The 23,749-nt window shown below is 42.4% G+C and overlaps 1 protein-coding gene across 2 annotated transcripts in view; it reads left to right on the top strand.

The window, feature by feature from the left end:
* LOC135113170 (NBAS subunit of NRZ tethering complex-like) overlaps positions 1-23,749 on the top strand; it is an 87,336-nt gene that overhangs the window by 5,360 nt on the left and 58,227 nt on the right. For both annotated transcript variants that reach the window (XM_064028268.1, XM_064028267.1), the window contains exons 2-19: positions 5,136-5,272; positions 5,772-5,908; positions 6,629-6,767; positions 7,301-7,387; positions 7,856-7,996; positions 9,764-9,884; positions 11,206-11,652; positions 12,436-12,668; positions 13,444-13,590; positions 14,132-14,321; positions 17,042-17,209; positions 17,642-17,734; positions 18,277-18,497; positions 19,675-19,767; positions 20,372-20,576; positions 21,345-21,476; positions 22,512-22,670; positions 23,294-23,442. In XM_064028268.1, coding sequence (XP_063884338.1) covers positions 5,136-5,272; positions 5,772-5,908; positions 6,629-6,767; positions 7,301-7,387; positions 7,856-7,996; positions 9,764-9,884; positions 11,206-11,652; positions 12,436-12,668; positions 13,444-13,590; positions 14,132-14,321; positions 17,042-17,209; positions 17,642-17,734; positions 18,277-18,497; positions 19,675-19,767; positions 20,372-20,576; positions 21,345-21,476; positions 22,512-22,670; positions 23,294-23,442 — 2,999 coding nt within the window. The remainder of the gene's footprint in view (positions 1-5,135; positions 5,273-5,771; positions 5,909-6,628; positions 6,768-7,300; positions 7,388-7,855; positions 7,997-9,763; positions 9,885-11,205; positions 11,653-12,435; positions 12,669-13,443; positions 13,591-14,131; positions 14,322-17,041; positions 17,210-17,641; positions 17,735-18,276; positions 18,498-19,674; positions 19,768-20,371; positions 20,577-21,344; positions 21,477-22,511; positions 22,671-23,293; positions 23,443-23,749) is intronic.

The raw sequence follows: 23,749 nt of genomic DNA, 5'->3' as shown, positions 1-23,749 counted from the left end.
TGAAATTCTCTCTCTCTCTCTCTCTCTCTCTCTCTCTCTCTCTCTCTCTCTCTCTCTCTCTCTCTCTCTCTCTCTCTCTCTCTCTCTCTCTCTCTCTCTCTCATTGGAAGTGTACAATTTCCCCTTCAAGATGAGAGAGAGAGAGAGAGAGAGAGTGTGTGTGTGTGTGTGTGTGTGTGTGTGTGTGTGTGTGTGTGTGTGTGTGTGTGTGTGTGTGTGTGTGCGCTCGGTGTCATCGCTCTCCGGGCTGTTTCTGGATCACACAGCGGGAGGAGGAGGAATCCTTTATAAGGCATAAACTGAACTTTCAGAGGTCACATCGAGCTACAAAGTACATCATTGTATTCAGAATAACAAAGAGAAAATAATTATTAGTATTCAAACAATTTTCTGACAATTTCTAGGTTTACCATTTTTAGTCATCATACAAAACGGGAAAATAATTTAAGCGCCGGAAGGAAAGGGTTAAGGGCAGGTGAAGAAGTTTTAAGGACACAATATAATGAATTAGTTAGAACAGTCAGGAAGTTAATGAGGAAAGCTAAGGACAATTATGAATTAAAGGTAGCCAGCCAGGCGAAGACGGACCCCAAGGGATTTTATCAGGTATACAGGACGAAGAATAAGGATACTGTAGGTCCATTAAAGGCAGCAGATGGGGAGCTGGTTAGTTCTGGGGAGGAGATAAGTAAACCTCTGAATGATTATTTTTTAACTGTCTTCACCCAGGAAAACATGCAGGATATGCCAGATAGTGAACAGGTGTTTAGAGCAGATGAGAATGAGAAGCTGACAGATATTTCCATAACTAGGGAGATAGTGGAACAGGAGATAGATAGGCTAAAAAAGTTCAAGTCACCAGGACCTGATGAAATATATCCCAGAGTACTCAAGGAATGTAAAGAGATTATTAGTGAGCCGTTAGTTTCTGTCTTTAGGAAATCACTGGAGTCGGGTGAGGTACCAGTAATGTGGAGGCAGGCTAATGTAGTACCCATCTTTAAGAAAGGAGATAAAACTTTAGTGTCTAATTATAGACCTGTCAGCTTAACTTCAGTTGTAGGTAAAATGTTAGAGTCAATAATAGCGAGGAACATTAGGGAACATTTAGACAAACATAACTTGATAAATCAGTCACAGCATGACTTCACGAAGGGGAAGTCTTGCCTGACAAACTTGTTAAGTTTTTACAGTAAGGTGTACGAGGCAGTAGATAATGGTGATAGTTATGATGTCTTATATCTGGACTTTAGTAAAGCATTTGACAAGGTACCCAATCTAAGGCTCCTGAGAAAGATTAGGGCACATGGGATAGATGGGAAGGTGTTAGGCTGGATAGAGTCATGGCTTGGTAACAGGCGACAGAGAGTGGTAATAAACGGCTCAAAATCCGAGTGGGGTCATGTAATTAGTGGGGTGCCACAGGGATCAGTATTAGGGCTATTGTTATTTCTAATATATATCAATGACTTGAATAGTGGAATTAGTAGTGATGTTAGTAAATTTGTGGATGACACAAAGATAGGTAGATTAATTAGGTCAGAATCGGATGTCATCGCCTTGCAGGCAGACTTAGATAGAATGAGTGAATGGACGGATAGATGGCAAATGCAATTTAATATCAATAAATGCAAAGTGCTTAGCGTAGGTAGAGGAAACCCACACAATAGGTACACATTAAACAACCAAACTCTGGTAGGTACAGGGTACGAGAAAGATTTAGGAGTTATAGTTGGCTCTGAACTCCATCTAGGGAAACAATGCATAGAAGCCAGAAACAAGGCAAATAGGGTACTAGGATTCATTTTTAGGAGTGTTAAAAGTAGAAGGCCGGAAGTAATATTAAAGTTATACTTGGCGCTGGTCAGACCTCATCTAGACTATGCTGTGCAGTTCTGGTCCCCACATTACAGGAAAGATATAGGTCTATTAGAATCAGTACAGAGGAGAATGACTAAAAGGATACAGGGGATGAGGAGTATTCCTTACGAGGCGAGGTTGAAGCTGTTAAATTTACATTCTCTAGAGAGACGTAGGTTAAAAGGGGACCTGATAGAAGTCTTTAAGTGGTATAAGGGTTATAACAAGGGAGATGTAAGCAAAATTCTTATGATCAGCAACCAGGGTAGAACAAGAAATAATGGGTTCAAGCTTAAAAAATTTAGGTTTAGGAAGGAGATAGGAAAAAATTGGTTCTCAAATAGAGTGGTAGATGAGTGGAATGGACTCAGTAATCATGTAGTTAGTGCTAGGACACTAGAGAGCTTTAAGAGAAGATTAGACAAGTTTATGGATGGGGATAACAGATGGAAATAGGTAGGTGTGTTTCATACAAGGACTGCCACGTGTAAGCCTGGTCGCTTCTTGCAGCTTCCCTTATTTCTTATGTTCTTATGTTAACTCCCCTCATGACTTCTGGCATCTAGCCAAAAATACCTCCAATAACTTTGCTTCTTCTTCTTTCCCCTCCTTTATTTCAACCAGATGGCACCTCTGATATCACATCTATCTCTCATGCTGAACTCTTCGGTCAAGCCTTTGCTGAAAACGCTACCTTGGATGATTCAAGGCTTGTTCCTCCCTCTCCTCCATTCTCTGACTACTTCATGCTAACTGTTAAAATTCTTCGCAATGATGTTTTTCCGTGCCCTTGCTGGCCTAAACGTTCAGAAGGCTCATGGACCTGATGGGGTCCCTCCTATTGTTCTCCAAAACTGCGCCTCCATGCTTGCACCTTGCCTAGTCAAACTCTATCAACTTTGTCTGTCAATATCTACCTTTCCTTCTTGCTGCAAGTTTGCCTACATTCAGCCTGTTCCTAAAAAGGGTGACCGTTCTAATCCCTCAAACCACTGTCCTATTGCTTTAATTTTCTGCCTATCTAAAGTTTTTGAATCTATCCTGAACAGGAAGATTCTTAAACATCTATCACTTCACAACCTTCTATTTGATCACCAGTATGGGTTCGGTCAAGGTCGCTCTACTGGTGATCTGGCTTTCCTTACTGAGTCTTGGTCATCCTCTTTTAAAGATTTTGGTGAAACTTTTGCTGTTGCCTTGGACATATCAAAAGCTTTTGATAGAATCTGGCACAAAGCTTTGATTTCCAAACTACCCTCTTATAGCTTCTATCCTTCTCTCTGTAACTTCATCTCAAGTTTCCTTTCTGACCATTCTATTGCTGCTGTGGTAGATGGTCACTGTTGTTTTCCTAAATCTATTAACAGTGGTGTTCCTCAGAGTTCTGTCCTGTCACCCATTTATTATTCATCAATGACCTTCTAAATCAAACTTCTTGTCCTATCCACTCTTACGCTGATGATACCACCCTGCACTTTTCCACATCTTTTCACACTTCAGGAAGTAAACATTTCATGCAGGGAAGCCACAGAATGCCTGACTTCTGATCTTTCTAAGATTTCTGATTGGGGCAGAGCAAACTTGGTATTGTTCAGTGCTTCAAAAACTCAATTCCTCTATCTGTCAACTCGACACAACCTTCCAGACAACTATCTCTTCTTCTTCAATGATACTCAACTGTCCCCCTCTTCTACACTGAACATCCTTGGTCTGTCCTTTACTTTTAATCTGAACTGGAAACTTCACATCTCATCTCTAGCTAAAACAGCTTCTATGAAGTTAGGCGTTCTGAGACGGCTCTGCCAGTTTTTCTCACTCCCCCAGCTGCTAACTCTGTACAAGGGCCTTATCTGTCCATGTATGGAGTATGCTTCACATGTCTGGGGGGGTTCCACTCATACTGCTCTTCTAGACAGGGTGGAATCAAAAGCTTTCCGTTTCATCAACTCTTCTCCTCTAACCGACTGTCTTCAGCCTCTCTCTCATCACCACAATGTTGCATCTCTAGCTGTCTTCTACCACTATTTTCATGCTAACTGCTCTCCTGATCTTGCTAACTGCATGCCTCCCCTCTCCCACAGCCTCGCTGCACAAGACTTTCTTCTTTCTCTCACCCCTATTCTGTCCACCTCTCTAATGCAAGAGTTAACCAGTATTCTCAATCATTCATCCCTTTCTCTTGTAAACTCTGGAACTCCCTGCCTGCTTCTGTATTTCCACTTTCCTGTGACTTGAATTCCTTCAAGAGGGAGCTTTCAAGACACTTATCCTTCAAATTATGACTACTGCTTTGGACCCTTTTTTGGGACTGGCATCTCAGTGGGGTTTTTTTTTTTTTTTTATTGCCTTTGGCCAGTGTTCCTCCTACATAAAAACAAGCAGACTTAAATTTCATCACCAGAGATCAGGATACCATTATCTCATGACTTGGAAGTCACCACAGGCACTGCTCCCCACACCAGAGGTAGTCATCAGTGTGGCACACACTGTCAGACACCCGCAGACCGCAGTCACTCGGCAACCCGCACACACACATGAACACACAAGGCTAGATCTGGGCACAACAAGCCTCACACCACTACAGGTCTCAGCACAGCTGCCAGGAGGATGGGGCATGAGGACACACAGTCACACACAGTAGGACACATGAGCTGCAATGAGGAAACACACTAGGAAAGTCTGGCTTCTGGCTTCCTGCGAGGCATTTTAATACCTCAAATCATCACTGATTGGTCACTTGCAGGCATGGCAGCCAATAAGTAATGTTTATTTTCAAGGCTGTCTGACTACCACCCTGCCAACCAGCAGCATCCATACTGGCAACACCCCCTAAACATACACTGCACACCCACACACAGCCGCTATTTCCCTGCTGCTGTCACAAAACATTCACTCCATAGTATTTTATTCAACCATGGGATTTAATATTCTTTTTTTTTTTTTTGTCTTCCCTTCTCCTCCTCACTATTCTATTTATTCTAAACTTTCCTTGGCTTGTTTTCATAAAAATTTCACAGATAATCCATTCATGGATCAACTCTGAACACAGATTGTCATTATTTGAGTGAAAGTGAATGTGATTTAAATAGGAGGGCAGTAGGGAAGTGGGAAGATTTTTGGGGTAACTGATGCAACACACTTGCACATACCATTTATAGACATATTCATCAAGGTTTTCTTGCTGCTCCTTCCCTGCTCTGTACAGATCCTTCTTCCCTTAAAAGTGTCCAGCTAAGTGAGGCTTTACTGTATCAACAAGTCTGGTCTATCCCCAGGGTGGCGCCGCTATCAGCCTGGGAGGAAACTTCTTCTACCGTACCCTGACCCAGACGCCGGCCAACATATGGTCCCTGGCATCCTCCCTGTGGGCATACCTCTCCTCTGCCTCGCCTGTCTCCCCCAGCCTGGCTAAGTGAGTGGCTTTGTTGACTCTACCTCTTGGTCTTGGTCTGGGTCTGAGAGGTGTTAGTGACTGACTGCTGGGAAAATTGTTGAGGTTTTATGTATTGTAGGTTTTGCCTGAGAGCATATTTATTGAAAACATTGATTAGTGTTCATATTTATGTTATTGTGTTACAGTGGCAGGTTAAGTGTTGTTTATTCAAGTGTGGTAGTAGTTTTACTGTCATCCTGAGATTACTACTAATACTACTACTACTAGTTGATTTGGTCATAAATAAAAACAATGTTAAATTAAAGTGATTGTAGATTAAATTTTCATCTGATACATCTTCTTAATATTCGTAGAATTAAAAAAAAAATTATCTATAAATTTACATTCAATACTTTTGAATCAGCACAAAAGGCAGAGCTAATTAATTTCTTAAAAACACATAAATTGAACATTCTTGATTTGAGATTCTCTTGTGTATAGTTTTGTAAGGTGTGTGATGCAGCCCTTCCCTTTGCAGGCTGGTGGGGGGGCGGTGCGGTTGGCAGCTGGGGGTGGGGGCACAGGGGGCGGTGGTGGCGGTGGTGCAGGGAGCTACGCTGGAGATTAGAGCCAAGAAGGACGAGTTTGCTTCTGTGGTTGGCAAGAATACAAACTGTGAGTACAATGTTGCTGCTGCTGCTGCTGCTGCTGTTGTTGTTGCTAATATTCTTGAAGTTTGGTCTTGTGTTTTTTTTGTAGGTTTATTTGTTCATTTTAATTTTTATTGTACTTATGTCTTTGTTTATTTCTTTCTTCAAACCAGAACCTCATTCATACTACAATTTACCTGGATTCCTTTCTTCCACAAGCTTGCCTTTCCCTTCACAGTATATACACACAAACTACTTTCCCAGTCCTCCTTCCACCACCTCTCTTCCAAACCACAAGATGGCCCTTACTTTATCCTCGTCCATTACAGTTTACATTGGTTCCCCGTCATAAATTTCCTTTGTCTTTACATTATACTTATACATGCACACTTACTGTTCTCTTCATTCTATTTCCTCCATCTCTCTGTTTATTTATGTATTTATTTATTTATTTATTTATTTATTTATTTATTTATTTATTTATTTATTCATTTTTTTATGTAGAAGGGGAACTGGGCAAAGGCAACAAAATTTCAGAAAAAAAAGACCCCACTAAGGTGCTGGTCCCCAAACAGAATCAGAAAGCATTGTAAAAACTTGGAGGATAAGTGTCTTGAAACCTTGAAACTTTTAAACTAGAAGACCCTCACCTCACCTTTACTACAGTGTTCCTTTCTTTATTTTTGTCTTTAAGAAGAGTACTGAAATGATTCCCTCTCCCTCATGCATCCACCTTCACCCACAGTGTACCTGGACCCATTCCCATCATGGCGGTGCGTGGCGTGGTCAGCAGACTGCTCCATGGTGGGCCTGGCGTACAGTTCCGGGGCGGTGGAGGTGTTCAATACGCTGGGCACCTCCATCTTCACCATCTACCCTCCCAGGTGAGACGAGGGAGGCTCATGAAGATTGGGTATAGTTATTGTTTGTGGATGAGTGTTCATTAAGGTTTAGTGAGTGTGGTTTAGTGTGTTTTTATCAATCTCAAGTGGCCTAATGTGCTGGTGGTCTTACAAAAGCCTGGAAATGACTAACAAATCAAGGGACTTAATAAAAACATTTAGCACAGTGAAGGAAGAATGGCAGGTTACTTTTCCATTGTGATTAGTGTTATATCTCAGTCGAAGGTCACTTGATGTACTGGTGGTCTTATAAAAAGCTTGCAACTGAGATTCTTAAAAGATCAGAGGAGGTGGTATTCTTTTGTTTCTCTCCCTGTTTCTGTCCTTGCAAGCATTTTTTTCACACTGTTCTTGACATTTATATCTAATACAACTTACCTATTCCTGTACTAGTCTCTTAAATAATGCTGTAACCTAGAAGAAACAAAATAAACCTACTTATGTACCTGTCTCTTAATGGTGTAGTCTAGAGAAGAGAGATTTTGTTTCCTATTTCCTCATGTTCTCTCCTCCAGATACCGGGAGGGGGCGCCGCAGGTAGACACCAGCTGTGCCCTTGCTGCCCTTGTGTTCTCTGACGTGAGGACCCAGAAGATTAAGTGGTAGGTGCTGAGGTGTGTGTGTGTGTGTGTGTGTGTGTGTGTGTCAGAGAGAGAGAGAGAGAGAAAGAGAGAGAGAGAGAGAGAGAGAGAGAGAGAGAGAGAGTACATGTGTGTGTGTGTGTGTGTGTGTGTGTGTGTGATCATTTTACTTTTCCATTTTTCATTCATCTTTGTTCACTTTCTCATCACATTTTTTATCATTTTTGTCTCAGTTTGATTCAGTTTTGTCATTTCACTGTTCCATTTTTTTCATTCACCATGTATGTACTTAATCCTCTTTCTCATCGTAGTTTTATCATTTTATTCAAATTTTTCATTCACCATCTACCTTCACTTTCTCATCATAATTCAAAAACCTTTCAACATTTCTATTTATTTATTTATTTATTTACCTCTTCATTCCTTTTTTTTATTTATTTACTTTATTTTTTTATATTTTTCTCATGACCTCTCCTTTCCGTCCCCCAGGGCTGCCGAACTGCTGCTGGTGGACTACAAGGGGCACGTCCGCAGCTACCTGGTGTCCCCCACAGAGGGCTACCAGGAGAGCCACCACTTCTCCCTCACCAGAGTGTATCCCTTGGGCATCTCTGCCGCCACTCTCTACAGGTACTAGGACTGGGAGGTGGTGTATGTGGTATAGTGGTGGTGGTGGTGGTGGTATTGTGTTATTGTTTCTGGCACTTCCCTCTCCCCTCTCCAAACCATACATGACAAGGAAACATGAAAGAAATGAAACAGGGGAAATTCTCAGGATCAGTAATCAGATAGAACAAGAAATGATGGGTTCAGGTTTGAAAAAGTTAGATTTAAAAGAGGTAGGAAGGAATTTCTTTTCAAATGGAGTGGGAGAGGAATGGAATGGCCTCAGTTGTTAGTGCTGAGTCATTAGGGATCCTTAAAAGATTTGACAGATTTATAGATGGGGGATGATAGGTGGAAATAGACAGGCATGTTTCATACAGGGACTGCCACATGTAGGCCTGACGGCTTCTTGCAGCTTCCCTTATGTTTTTATGTTATGTTCTTAAAAGAAGGATAGTCCAGTGTAACACAACAAGCAGAGAAGAAAGACAGTCGAATATAACAGAGCAGGAAAGAGGATAAGAGAGAAAGTAATACTACACTGCAAACAATATTAAAGAGATGGGTAGAGAGGTTAATTGATTGACTGATTGGTTAGAGTGAAGGCTGTAATGCAGTAATTAATAGTATTGTTTGTTTATTGTGTGTATTGTTTGTGTTATTAGGAGAGTGAAGAGTTAAGGAGTAAAGAGACATCACTACATAAATCCATAATACAGAAAAATAACAGTAAAGTAGATTTCACTAATGTACAGCGGCTCCCAAAGCTGTCTTTGAAAATAATGGACAATATTATTTGACATGTTTGGTGATTGTGGCGGCAACAGTTGACAGACACTGGGGAGGGCTGCCATATATCAGAGTTCTTCAAGGTACGGGTTGAGATCCTGTACTGAGTTTAAAGGTCTTGTTCATTGGGTTGCTACATGAAAACAGACATATAAAGAAGTGAAGCATAAAAATGTGCATGGGTGGTGGAAGGCTCATATTAGAGGGAAAAAGATGCAATATAATGGATGTACAGGGTTGTGAAAATGGTATATGAAATCAAACTGGGTTGTGATGAAAAATATGAAGAACATTGCTGTATATCATGATTTTTTTTTTTTTTTTTTTTTTTTTTTTTAATGTAGGAGGAACACCAGCCAAGGGCAACAAAATACAATAAAAAAAAGCCCACTGAGATGCCAGTCCCCAAACAGGTTCCAAAGTGGTAGTAAAAAATTGAAGGATAAGTGTCTTGAAACCTCCCTCTTGAAGGAATTCAAGTCATAGGAAGGTGAAAATGCAGAGGCAGGCAGGGAGTTCCAGAGTTTACCTGAGAAAGGAATGAACGATTGAGAATACTGGTTAACTCTTGCATTTGAGAGGTGGACAGTAGGGATGAGAGAAAGAAGAAAGTCTTGTGCATTGAGGTTGTGGGAGGATGGGAGGCATGTAGTTAGCAAGATCAGAAGAGCAGTTAGGATGAAAATAGCGGTAGAAGACAGTTAGAGATGCAACATTGTGGTGATGAGAGGCTGAATACAGTCAGTTAGAGGAGAGGAGTTGATGAGACGAAAAGCTTTTGATTCCACCCTGAGAAACAGATCAGCATATCAGCATCCTGTCAAGCCACACATACCAACCTTACTAACATCACATGGACCAGGCAGCAGACTTCACATAGCTCATCATACCACAGTTCACACCACACTTGAGAGAGAACTGTGGGAGATACTGTACAATGCAGGATCCTCCGTAAGTAGTGAAGTAAAGAAGCAAACATCACAGCAGCATGTTACTTCACAGGGACTTCCTTCTAGTGGCCGGGTCATGCTCCTTCATGAACGACACCACCCTGAAAAGGAACGGTCTGGGCCACGGCATCACCCTGTGGAGGATGCTGAATGACCACCCCTTCTATAAGCAGGTGAGTGAGGCATGGGTGGGAGTACCTGCTGAGTGCTGAGTGACTATTTGTTCAGGCAGGGTGGAGGGGGGGAACTTCCTGAATGATTACTATTTCTACAAGCTGGTGAGAGGGGGACTGATTGGGTGTACCTGCTAAATGACTACTTAGTGGATGGGAGTGTAGGTATTGGTGCTTTTCTGTCTGCCAGCCTGGTCATCCACCCCTGAAATTCCTGACATGATGGTTGGACTTTTGGTTTTTAGTAGATGTTTGATTGCTACAGTACTTTCAAACACTGGGACAAGGTACAGGTTACACAGCTCTGGTCTTTGTGGATGGGGGTCTGGGTATTGGTGCTTGTTTGTCTGGTAGCCTGCTCATCTACTCCTGAAATTCCTGACATGATGGTTAGACTTTTGTTTTTTAGTAGATGCTTCAGTGCTGCAGTACTTCACCTAAAACTGGGGTGAAATAACAGATTACACAGCTCTGGTACCACTCATGAACATGTCATTTTGGAGGGGCAAGGGTACAGTTTAGGAGCACATTACCATACCATACTCTCTCTCTCTCTCTCTCTCTCTCTCTCTCTCTCTCTCTCTCTCTCTCTCTCTCTCTCTCTCTCTCTCTCTCTCTCTCTCTCTCTCTCTCTCTCTCTCTCTCTCTCTCTCTCTCTCTCTCTCTCTCTCTCTCTCTCTCTCTCTCTTTTGTGTTGTTTTGCATGTAACACTGGATAGGGATGTATTTTTTTTATTTGTTTATTTATTTTTTCAGCATATTATTGACTGTTCTGCTTTAAGTCGTGTTAAAATTCTCACTAAATCTGACCTCAGTGTTGGGAAGGAAGTGAGCCAGACAGACATACAGATGGGTTGAGCACTTAGAAATGTACTTATACAGACTCTATTGTTGTATGTAAGTCACTCTCTTTACCCAGTTAATTGTGACTCTTTAGGTACAAGTTATCAGTCTGTTCTTGCTCTTTATGTCATTGGATTTTTTTTTTTTTTTTTGTCACACCATGTTCATTGTCCAGATGTCACCATTGATGTATTAAGATAGTTCTTTCCCTTTGCCCTGTGGTTACTCTTAAGATATAGGTAGTTATCAATTTGTTTAATTCTCTTCAGTTTGTTGGATGGTTTTGTGTCACACCTGCATGTCCATCCCCGGGTTACCACCATTGACTGATATTCCATATATCTCTGACTCAGCCCATTAAATGTTACTCTTAAGGTGCAGTTTATTGGATGGCTTTATGAGCCTAATGTTACAGCACCTTGCCTTTCTTTAAATCAATCAATAAAAATTCTCTTACACCTGCATTTCCATCTGGCAGGTGGCCACCATTGATGAGGAGGAGTATCTGCCACCCAGCATAGGGGTGTGGGAGCACATCATGGCGCGCTGGTCCCCGCCACACCACGACTGCATCTTCCAGCTCAGCGTGTCGCCGTCCAGCCGTCACCTGGCTGCCCTTCACACCTCTGGCAGCCTCTCCATCTGGGAGCTGCCGTCACTCCGGAAGAAGAAGTTTTGGCAGCTCCCGGATCAGCCTGACCACGATGCCAGGAACCCGTCGTTTGAGGAGTACGTTCGTCCCCCCGGCAGACAGAAGCCTAGTGTGGTGTGTGGGCCGCCCAGGAGCCACCCGGCAGAGCTCAGCTGGTGGTCTGAGGCAGCAGTGATTGTGGCTCGCTACTCTGGCAGTGTCACTGTCAGTTCTGTCGCCTCCCTCAGGAACCTGCTGGGGGAGTCACCTGAGTTCCTGGAGGGCGTGCCGCAGGTGGGTGGTGGTGGTGGTGGTGGTGTGGTAGATAGAAATGGTAATATTTTGGGTAATTCTGTTTATATATATATTTTTTTTTTGTATAAGAGGGGCTGGCTTAAAGTTAAAAAGACTTAAAAATAAACCCATTTAATTGCTGCTTCCTCATAAGTTAAAGAGTTCCTATTAGCCAGTTTAGTGCTGCAGGTGTCTTGATGTCCTTCTCAGCCTGGACACCCATTGTCTTTTCTCTCTCTTTTGTAATATCTCCTTTTCTGTAATTTTCTACACATGCTAAAAGTTTACCTTCTTCACATGCCAGAAGGAAGCTCCTTCCTTCTCACACTAGTTAAATTTTGATGTGAATGGTTCTTTTCATCATGTTTCTTCTCTTGCCAAAATGTACCTTCTCCACACACCAGAAATGTAACCTCTTGCTTCCCATGCAGTGACAAGGCAGTGATATATACAAAAATGTCTGTATACCCTATTTTCTCTAACTCTGTATGGTCTTGTATTTTCTCTTTATATTTCTTCACAAATAAAAAATGTACTTTCTTCACATAACAGAATTATAATACTTTTTTCCCCACCCTATCACAAATCAACAAGATCCACAAGAATGCTTTTATCCTAGTATTCTTTTAGTTTTTCATACATTTATGAAGAACACAAGGAAGCAAGACCAGGAAAGACTAGGTGACCCACACAAGACAGCTCCCCAACATAACACAAGAAAGCAAAACCTCAAACACCCAGTCACCCCACACAGTGCATCTCTTCATCTTCCTTCCTCTTCAGATCAGTGAGGCATATGAGAGAGCCTTCCTGAGCCTGGAGGTGGAGCAGCGTGCCCTCAACAAGCGGCTCCTCAACAGCTTCTCAGAGGGCACAGTGGGGGAGGAACAGGAGCAGCAGCAGGAGGAGTACCCAGACTCAGAGGAGGAAGACGAGGATGATGAGGAGACGTCTCTGCTGCATAAGTCAAGCAAGCTGGCCAGGAGTGTGCTGTACTGGGTCACTGATGCTGAAAGGTGCTTCTCAATAGTGCCTTTTCCAGTTATTTATGTATTTTCTCCTGTTAGCCATGTTATTGGTGTGGCCAGCTGTGGTATGTTTAAGCTAGTGGGGTGTAGTTGGACATCAAAAGTGTGCTGTTCTAAGTCACTGGTGCTGAAAGGTGGCTATTAGTGCTGGTCATTTTATGATTATTTGTATATGTGTGGTTGTCCCCTTCTGCTAGCTGTATATCATGGACTAGTGTGAAGTGTAGAGGAATAGAGATGTCGTGTAATGTAATGCAGGTAATATTATGAGAGAGAGAGAGAGAGAGAGAGAGAGAGAGAGAGAGAGGAGGGGGAGGTGGGGGGAAGCACAAGAAATGAAAATAGAGAGTAGAGAGAAAAGGAAGAAAACAAGATAGGAAAAGTTGGGAGGAGAAAAAAAAATATGTGATGAAAGAAGCAGGAGAGAGAAAAATTGATGATGCAGTCATTAGTTGAATGATTTGTTAATTGATAGTTTTTGTCACAGTAATTAGGCACTGAGAGAGAGAGAGAGAGAGAGAGAGAGAGAGAGAGAGAGAGAGAGAGAGAGAGAGAGAGAGAGAGAGAGAGAGAGAGAGAGAAAGCCAACATAGAAAGGTGATAAAGAAACAAGAACCAACATAGAAAGTTTACCATAATAATTGGATACAGAGAGAGAGAGAGAGAGAGAGAGAGAGAGAGAGAGAGAGAGAGAGAGAGAGAGAGACCAACCAACATGAAAAGTGACAAAGAGAGCCTGCCTAATAGTGTGTCCCCCTGGCAGGTTCCGTCCCCACAGCCGGCGGCCGAGGGTAGTGCAGAGGACCTACCGCCTGTTGTGTCTCAAGAGCACCACACCTGAGGAACTCTTCTCCCGCAAGATTGAGAACGAGGAGTACGGGGAGGCACTGGCCCTGGCTCGGAGCTATGGGTGTGTGTGTGTGTGTGTGTGTGTGTGTGTGTGTGTGTGTGTGTGTGTGTGTGTGTGTTACCGTGCAAAGCCTGTTTTTACCTGATTTTCCTTCTATTCCTTTTCTGTCCCTGTCATTCTTTTTCTCCATCCATTTTGCAGTAAAGTCTCTTTCATAACAAAACAAACCTCTCCTCCTTCACTACAAAAAAAAAAAAAATTGTCTCCATCTCTTCATTACAAATTTAAGTTATGTTATGTACAGTCACAGCCAGAAGTCTTGTAACCTGGTGCTTTCACTAGCACTTCCTTCTGTCTTATATCCTCTGATCTTGGAACCTTTCACTTCTCAGGCTTTGTGAGGTGACAGGCAGCACACGGGAGGACTCATGGTTGAGATGAAACAGTTAAATTAGTACAAAAGAATACAGCATGTGAACAGACTTTTGGCCATGACTCTACAGACTTCATTACAAAACTAGCCTCTTTTTACCTATAAACATCTTCACAGAATTAACCTTTATTATCTGCCTAAGCTTCTTTACCTGCCTCTCTCCTTCAGGCTGGACTGTGACAGGGTGTACCAGCAGCAGTGGCGCCGCAGCCCTGTCACAGTGGCCTCCATACAGGACTACCTGGCCAAGATACGCAAGCGATCGTGGGTGCTGGCTGAGTGTCTGAGCAGGGTGCCGGAGGACATCGATGCCACCAAGGAGCTGCTGCTGTATGGCCTGCGTGGCACTGACCTTGAGGTGCGTGCCTGTGTTGTGTTGTGTTGTGTTGGGGAGAGAGGATCACCCCTTTTAAAAAAAAGGGCAAAACTTTAAATAACCACCATCATTAGCTATGAAAGTATGTACATTGTGAAAAATTTTTATTTATTTGTTTATTTGCTTATTTATTTATTTATTTATTTATTTATTTATTTATTTATTTATTCATTTACTTACTTATTTACTCATTTATTAATTAATTGGTTCTTTCATTAATTTTTATCATGTGGGGTTGTGTTGTGTTGGGTTGAATTAGGGTGTGCTGTGCTGTGCTGTGCTGTGCTGTGCTCTATATGGTTTGTTGGATTGTGCTGTGCTGTGTTGAGCTGTGTTGTCTTGTGCTGTGTTGTGTTGTGCTTTGTTGGGCTGGGTTGTAATGTGTTGTGTTGTGCTGTGCTGTGCTGTGTTGTGTTGTGCTTTGTTGGGTTGGGTTGTGTTAGGTTGTGCAGTGCTGTGTTGTGTTGGGTTGTGCTGTGTTGTGATGTGTTGTGCTGTGTTGTGTTGGGTTGTGCTGTGTTGTGATGTGTTGTGCTGTGTTGTGTTTGGTTGTGTTGTGTTGTGCTGTGTTGTGTTGGGTTGTACTGTGTTGTGATGTGTTGTGCTGTGTTGTGTTGGGTTGTGTTGTGTTGTGCTGTGTTGTGTTGGGTTGTGCTGTGTTGTGATGTGTTGTGCTGTGTTGTGTTGGGTTGTGTTGTGCTGTGTTGTGCTTTGTTGGGTTGGGTTGTGTTGGGTTGTGCTGTGTTGTGTTTGGTTGTGTTATGTTGTGTTGTGTTGTGTCATGCTATGTTGGGTTGTGCTATATTGTGTTGTGTTGTGTTTGGTTGTGTTATGTTGTGCTGTGTTGTGCTGTGCTGTGTTGTGTTGGGTTGTGCTGCAATGTGTTGTGTTGGATTGTATTGTGTTGTGTTGGGTTGTGCTGTGTTGTGCTGTACTGTGTTGGAGTGTGCTGTGGTGTGTTGTGCTGTGCTGTGTTTAATTGTGCTGTGTTGGGTTGTGTTGTTATGTTGTGCTGTGTTTGATTGTGCTGTATTGGGTTGTGTTGTGTTGGGTTGTGTTGTGTTGGGTTGTGCTGTGTTGGGTTGTGTTGTGTTGGGTTGTGTTGTGTTGTGTTGTGTTGTCCTGTGTTGTGTTGTGCTGTGTTGTGTTAGGTTGTGCTGTGTTGGGTTGTGTTGTGTTGGGTTGTGTTGTGTTGTGTTGTCCTGTGTTGTGTTGTGCTGTGTTGTGTTAGGTTGTGCTGTGTTGGGTTGTGTTGGGTTGTGTTGTGTTGTGTTGTCCTTTATTGTGTTGTGCTGTGTTGTGTTGGGTTGTGCTGTGTTGGGCTGTGCTGTGTTGTGTTGTGTTGTATTGTGCTGTGCTGGGTTGTGTTGGGTTGGGTTGTGCTGTGTTGGGTGATGCTGTCCCATGCTGTGCTGTGTTGTGTTGTACTGTGTTTTGTTTTGTTATACTGTGTTGTGTTCTGTGTTGTGTTGTGCTGTGTTGTGCTATGCTGTGTTGTGTTGTGCTGTGCTGTGCTGTGTTGTGTTGTGTTGTGCTGTGCTGTGCTGTGCTGTGTTGGGTTGTGTTGTGTTGTGCTGTTGTGCTGTGCTGTGTTGTGTTGTGCTGTGTTATGTTGTGCTGTGCTGTGTTGTGTTGTGCTGTGCTGTGTTTTGTTGTGCTATGTTGTGTTGTGCTGTACTGTTTTGTTTTGCTGTGTTGTGCTGTGTTGTGTTGTGTTGTGTTGTGTTGTGCTGTGCTGTGTTGTGCTGTTTTGTGTTGTGCTGCATTGTGTTGTGCTGTGCTCTGCTGTGTTGTCTTGTGTTGTGTTGTGCTGTTTTGTGTTGTGCTATGTTGTGCTGTGCTGTTGTGTTGTGTTGTGCTGTGCTGTGCTGTGTTGTGTTGTGTCGTGCTGTGTTGTGCTGTATTGTATTGTGTTGTGTTGTGCTGTGTTGTATTGTGCTCTGTTGTGTTGTGTTGTGTTGTGCTGTGATGTGTTTTGCTGTGTTGTGTTGTGCTCTGTTGTGTTGTGTTGTGCTGTGTTGTGCTGTGTTTTATTGTGCTGTGTTGGGTTTGGGGATGAGTTATGCCCTTTGAAATTCAGTTATAGATAAAAATTTGATAGTTTGGATCAGCTTTAGACTTTTTCTGATGTTTTTCTTTTAATTAATTTTTAGTTTTTTTTTTTAGGTCTTTATTTATAAATGTGGATTCTATACTTCAAAAATTAGAATAATGAAGAGAATTTGTTTTTCTGGAACTTTTAAAAGGTTGTAAATGGAATGTTCATAAATGCTAATTTGTCTGTATCTTCATTGCACACTTGTTTCTTATTTGCAAACACACACACACACACACACACACACACACACACACACACACACACACACACACACACACACACACACACACATTACAACACTTTTTCTAAGCCTAACCTTCTCTTTTTCCTTCTTCCCTTACATCTAATTCCCCACACCACACAAACCCTGCTATTCCACTGTCAAATGAACCTCACTTTTCTCCTTTCTCTTTCTCCCTTCATTCCTTACCCTTCCTCCATCAAGCCACCCTTACTTTTTCCCTTTCTCTCCTCAACCCCTTCTGTATTTTTTTTACACAACTCTAGTACCATCTGTATCAAATCAGTCTCCTTTTTAATATTCCACTTATATTCTTACTATCCCACTATGAGATTAACTTCCCCTTTCCCCTTTCCTCCCCAGGCCATCATTGCCATAGGGGAAGGGAAGGATGAAGGGGAGTTTATTGTGTGTGGTGGCGAGGACCTGGACTTTGAGGAGGGGCTGGATGTCCCCCAGGCAGAGTACCAGGTCAGGATGCAGGAACGTGCTGCCAAGGAACTCAAGAGGCGACACCAGCTGTTGTCTCAGGTACTGTGGGTAGGGAGACAGACAGAGAGAGAGTATTGTATTTTGAATTGCACCATCAGAAGAATAAGGAGGAAGGGAAGGTGAGACAAGAAAAAAAATCAGAATTGAGGTGGGGAAAGTTAAAGAGAAGTAAGAGGTAAAATTATGAAGATGGAGGAAAAGTAAGAGAGATAATTATGTTATTAAGAAAAAGGCGAAGGAGAGAAAAATTATAGTGTAAAAATTAAGAAACTTGCAGAAATAGAAAATAAAGAAAAACACATCAAACCACCTTTGTCTTTAACCTCACCAATACAAACAAAACAAAAGAGAAAGATACACAACAAGTCTTTGACACACACTTTATTTTGAACCACATGTGCCACCTCTAATAAACAAAGCAAGTTTCACACAAGAACTCCTTCACCAGGTTCTTGTCTCTCCCTCACACAGATCAACTTTGCCAGCCTCACTCAGGAGCAGAAGACAGTGATCTTGGCCAGACAGAAACTGCTCACCTACCTCGACCGGCTGGCTACTTATGAGGTGTGTGTCTGAGGCTCTGGTGACTGTAGTAGTAGTAGTAGTAGTAGTAGTAGTAGTAGTAATAGTAGTAGTAGTAGCAGCAGCAGCAGCAGCAGCAGCAGTTATTGGTTTAATCTCCTACTATCTTCTGACTGGTGGTTTGAGGTCTTATCATCAACTAAACTTTTTTCTTACTATCACTCTGCAAAGAAATATGATGTGTTGTGATGTTCAGGACTTGAAATAAATAGTAGTAGTTATTGCTTTATGCTTTTGTACTTTCTTCCTCTGTCACTTGCCAAGGAAGGAACTGTGATGTGATGTGTAAAACTTTCTGAATAAATAGTACTACTAGTAGTAGTAGTAGTAGTAGTAGTAATTATTGTTTCAGTCTTTCATGCTCAGAAGGATAAAGTTGTGCTGTTACAAAGACTAAACCTTGAAACACCATCTTATCTAACCTTGAAACACACACACACCCTTCAGGATAAAGAGATATAATTCCTAACACTAAACCCTGAAATGTTACTTCAACCTTCATAACACACTATTCCCTCCCTCAGGTCCTTCTGGGGGGCGCTCACTTGGCCCCGGAGCACTACGACGCAGGATTCTATGACAAGTTCCGCAGCCAGTCTGCCATCTCAGCCACAGTAGAATTTGCCCGGGACGGTGACTGGGGCGGTGTGGATGTGATGTTCACCTACCATGGGGAAGACACACTTCCCCATCGCCTGGCTGTGCTGTCCAACTTCCCTCCCACACTGGGCCCTTATGAGTACAGGTGAGGTGTTGTGTTGTGTTGTGTTGTGGTGTTTTTTTTCTCTTCCTCTATCTTACTGTCAGTTTCTCTCTTTCGGTTTCTGCTTGTTCTTCTTCTCCATCACCTCCTTCTCTTACTCATTTTTCTTCTTTTTCTCTTTCTTCTTCTTTTTCTCCTCCTTTTCTCTTTCATGTTCTCATTTTCCTCTTCCTCCTCCTCCTCCTCCTCTGCACATAAATATTTTACCATTGATTGCATATAAATATGTTACCATTTTACCATTGATCATTCTAACCTAACAAGAAATAATGGATTCAAGATTATACCCAAACGTTTTAAATCCCACGAGGCCAAACATTTTTTTCTTTAATCATATAGTAAATATGTGGAATAAACTTCCTGACGAAATTGTGAACACCAATACTATTGAATCATTCAAAAATAAAATAGACAAATATTTAAAAGCAAATCCCCAACAAGCTCTCTTCTTGTCTGAATAATTACTAAATTCACTAATAAACTCTTATTTTACAGACACCAGTTTTAATATAAATTGTATTAACTTTCAGATAGGCGTATAGAGTTCACTGTAGGATGAATAGTAGAACTTCATTTCATCCTTTCCTATGAAAATTCCATGTCAGTTTTTCCATACTGCATGGTACTTTTCCCAACTATTTCCATGCCAGTGCAAGCTGGAGGGAGTGGTGGGTGGGGAAGAGCCTTCTGCTATGCTGTCCTGTCTCTCTTCCCTGTAGCTAGTTAGAAGTAGTTACCAAACAGCCTTGCAAGGACCAAAAGGTCTGTTGCTGTTTGGCTTTCCTTTGTATTCCTTTGTATTCCTCCTCCTTCATGTCTTTCTTTCATTCATCTCCTTTTTCTCCTTTCCCTTTCCTTTTTCTCTTCTTTCTTCTCCTTTTTCCCCTCCTTTCCCTTCTTTTCTTCTTTCTCCTTCCTTTTCCTCTCCTCCTTTTCCTTTTTCTCCTTTTCCTTTTTCTCTTTTTTCTCCTTCCTTTTCTCCTCCTTCCTTTTTTCTTCCTCCTCCTCCTCCTCCTCCTCCTCCTCCTCCTCCTCCTCCTCCTCCTCCTCCTCCTCCTCCTCCTTTTTCAAAATTATCCATGTTATAGGAAAGAGGAAAGACAGAAGCAGGTATACGATGGCCTGGATGAGTTAATCAGTATGTTCCCCCCTCCCCCAGGGCACTGCTGCCTGAGTGCAAGGGAGACAAGGTGTTTGCCTGGGAGCAGGAGCGACTCAGGGACGAGGACTGGTGTGAGGAGCCAGCCTGCTGGTGGGTGACTGAGTGGTCTTGTCTGTGTTATGCTTTCATTCAAGGTTCTGCTCTCCCAGTCTCGGCAATACTGATGTTGTTATAATGTTCGGAAACTGCTTTGAGCTTTCATTGTCCTGATCTATCTAATTTTGATGTGCAATATTCAAGACAGTGCTAAAATTAGTTACAGATTTTGCCAGCAATGTCTAGCTTACATTTTTCCTGTCTTTATGTAATTTTAGTTAAGTTATAGTTTAGTTAGTTTAGTTAGTTATTTACAAAAAGTCCCATATTATAAATAAATTCAACTAACATGATAAACTTCAATAACATCTGGCTTACATTTTTCCTGCATTTATGTTATTGTAATCATTATCATTTAATTCTAAAGTCCAATATTGAAAGCAACACCAACAACAGTGACAAACATCCCCATGAGCAACACCAGCAACAGTGACAGACTCCCACAACACTGAACCTAACCTAACCTAACACAGCACCCATCGTAACACAGTCAAGCTAATATTGAAAACAATACTAATAACAATGACAAACACCCACAATAGCACTCAAAACAACAATGAGACTCCCACAACACCTAACCTAAACTAACCTAACACAGGGAGGCAGTACTGCAGGACAAAACAGACCCTGCGGACTTCCTGTACGAGGAGCGGCCGGCCCTGGACAAGTTCTGCGGGGAGGAGTTGGATGGGGCGCTGGTGTCGGTGTGGTACCAGGAGCGGGCCAGGGAGGTGGAGCGCTGCAGTCACTTTGTTGATGTGGCCCTGGACCTGCTGAAACTTGGTCGAGAGAGGGGTGTGGAGGTGGGTGTGATGAAGTGGTGTGTGGAGGTGAAGTGATGGAGTGTGTGGAGGTGTTTATGGTGAGGGAGTGGTGTGGCAGTGGGTTTGCTAAGGGAGAAAGGATGCTGTGTGGGTGTGTGGAGGTGTTTGTGGTGAGGGAGTGGTGTGGCAGTGGGTTTGCTAAGGGAGAAAGGATGTTGTGTGGGTGTGTGGAGGTGTTTGTGGTGAGGGAGTGGTGTGGCAGTGGGTTTGCTAAGGGAGAAAGGATGTTGTGTGGGTGTGTGGAGGTGTTTGTGGTGAGGGAGTGGTGTGGTGGTGGGTTTGCTAAGGGAGGAAGGGTGCGGCATGGTGAGGGGGTGTGTACAGGTGGGTGTAGTGATGGTTTGGTGAGGTGTGTGTGATGAAACATTTGGAACATATATTAATGACCTTAGAATTACAAACATTTCATTGTAGGTCAGCCTTTACATGAACTGAGGCTGTTCGTGCAAAAAAGAAAAAAGAGAATGGTGTTTGTGGTGATGCGGTGTGTGGAGGTGGTATGATCGGTGTGACTTAAGTAGTATCTGTAAAAATACAAGAAGACAATATATTAATGCATCTTTGACCTGTATTACTGTACTATTGACTAGGCTTTCTACCCTTACCAGTACCTCCAGCCTTCCCTCCCTTCTCTCACTAGTACCTCCAGCATTCCTTCCTTTCCCTTTCCCAGCATTCCCTCCCTCCCTTTGTCCAGCCTTCCATTCCTTTCCTCACCAGTCTTTCCAGCATCTCCCTTCCTTTCAGAACCTGGAGGAGCTTCTAGATGCACTGGACTCCCTGGAGGTGATGGTGTATGAGGTGGGCCTGTCCTCCATCACTCTTGACAAGTTCCTCAGCCTCTCTGATGATGAGAAAGTCACCCAGCTTATGTCCACAGTGAGTGTTGCCTGATGGGACCTTTGGCTTGGTGGTGCTGTGTTGTGTTGTGTTGTGTTGTGTTGGTGGTGGTGGTGGTAGTGAGAACAGTGCCTTGGTATTGAGGTGTGAGGGAGAGGATAGGGATAGATGTAGATTGGCTTGCAGGAGGGTAGACTGGCTCTTTAACTTGGTAGAGAGGGAACACTACAGCTAAAGTCCTGTCTTTCAGCATCCAGCATTATGGAAAATGTGGTGTTTCAGCATTTCTGCAAAATAGGTAGTCCCATTCTGAAAGTTATTTGATGTGTGGCTTGAAAAGTTTTGTTGTGATTTCTATGTAAATATGCCTTGGAGATGCTAGTTGTGCTTTCTGCATATAGGTGAATAGATAGTAGCCTGTGTCCTCATTTATTCATTTTTAATATAGCCGATGAAATTCACATCTAATTTTTTTTGGCATATTCAATATTTCAGCACATGTTTAGTCCCATAAATGCTGAAAGATAGGACTTTTACTGTAGATGCATTGATTAGTAGATGAACAGACCTCAAAAGAAAGAGAGAGAGGATAGATTCACTGATAGATAAGTACAAAAGGTCAGGACCTTTTGTTGGTAGAGAGAATATATTGGCTAGTAGATAAATAGGCTTTTTATTGGCAGAGAGAGAATAGGTAGATTAATCAATAGACAAATAGACCTTTAGAGAGAGAAAATATAAACAGATTGACCCACAGGTAGACAGACCAGTGCCTAACCTTGACAGAAAGAGAACAAATAGATAAACCAGCACATAAAAACACCACCTCCTTATTTTACCAGAGAGAGAATACTAAAACTGACACATAAATCCATAAATGAATACTATACAATCACCCTTACCTAAGCAGAGAACAGATAAACTAACACACCACCTTATTTTTAGAGACATAACCAGGTGAACCAAAGCACTAACAGACCTACAATCAGAACAAAAATACACTACCTCCTTATTATTATCCTTATTTTAACAGATTAACTAAAACATTAACACACCAACACTCTCCCTTGACAGAGCACCCCGGAGACCTACATTCAGAACATCCGGCGCTGGCTGCTTCCCTTCCTGGCCCGGTGTGAGAAGGGACAGCCAGGAAGTGCCAGCAGCCTCCTCAGAGCGTACATGGTGGCCACTGCTAAGACGGACCTCTCCCTGCCCCTCAAAATACTGCAGGTGGGTGTGGTTGGTGTGGTGGTGTGTTGAGTATTTTGTTGTAAGTTCTATCTGCTTGTTTATTCATTGGTTGTTTTAGTTGGTCAGTCGTTCATTTGTTTGTTTGTTCATTCGTTTGTTCTTTCTTCCTTTCATTCATTCATTCTTTGATTCATTTGTTTATTTAAGCATTTTGTCAGTCAGTCAGTCATGTAACCATTTAGTCAGTCATTTAATAATTTAGTCAATCAGTCAGTTAGTCAGTCATATAACCATTTAGCCAGTCAGTCAGTCTTTCATTCAGTCCAAGTCAGTCAGTCTGTCAGTTATGTAACCTTTTAGTCAATCAGTCAGTCATTGAGTCAGTGTGCCTGAACCATTAATACACCCATAAGACCCATAAATCTAATACTGTTTGAAACCCCTCTGTAATCCTTTATAATCCTCTGTAATCCTTTATAATCCACTGTAGATCTTTCTAATCTCCCATAACCCTTCACAATCCTTTCTTACAGTACTCTAACCCTCTATGATCCTTTGCAACCCTTCGCAATCCTTCATCCTTCATTGGTTAAGGCTTGGGAAGGATAGGTTAGGATAGGTTTCTTGTAATCCGTAATCCCATCACCCGTTATCACCTGCAGCACTCCCGGCCAGACCAACCCAGTGCCATTATACAGTCTGCGGAGGACATGATGGGCGTGGCAGTGGAGTGTGTGTACGCCTGTGAGAGGGAGAGTCAGCTGCCCTGGGCCATTGCCTGTCTGGAGTGTCTGCCGGAGAGGGAGTCAGGGTGAGGGATGACCTGGGTTTGGTGGGTGGTGGGTGGTGGTGGCTCTTTGTGGTGTCTTGTTTGCTGTTTTTCTTTTGCTGTTATTTGTGTTTCTTTTGCTATTACTTGGTGTGTCTTCCTATTGTTATTACTTGTTGTTATTTGTTATTACTTTGTCTTTCTTTTGCTATTATTTGTGTTTCTTCTATTATTTTACATTCTTCTTTCATTCAGTCTTTTTTTGCTGCTATTTCACATCCATGGTCAAGGTTTCAGTCTCTCTCCCTCTCTCTCTCTCTCTCTCTCTCTCTCTCTCTCTCTCTCTCTC

Source organism: Scylla paramamosain, chromosome 25 (genome assembly GCF_035594125.1).
Source record: "Scylla paramamosain isolate STU-SP2022 chromosome 25, ASM3559412v1, whole genome shotgun sequence".
NCBI lineage: Eukaryota > Metazoa > Arthropoda > Malacostraca > Decapoda > Portunidae > Scylla > Scylla paramamosain.
Note: the sequence above shows the minus strand (reverse complement) of the source record. Positions and strands in the feature narration are given on the sequence as shown.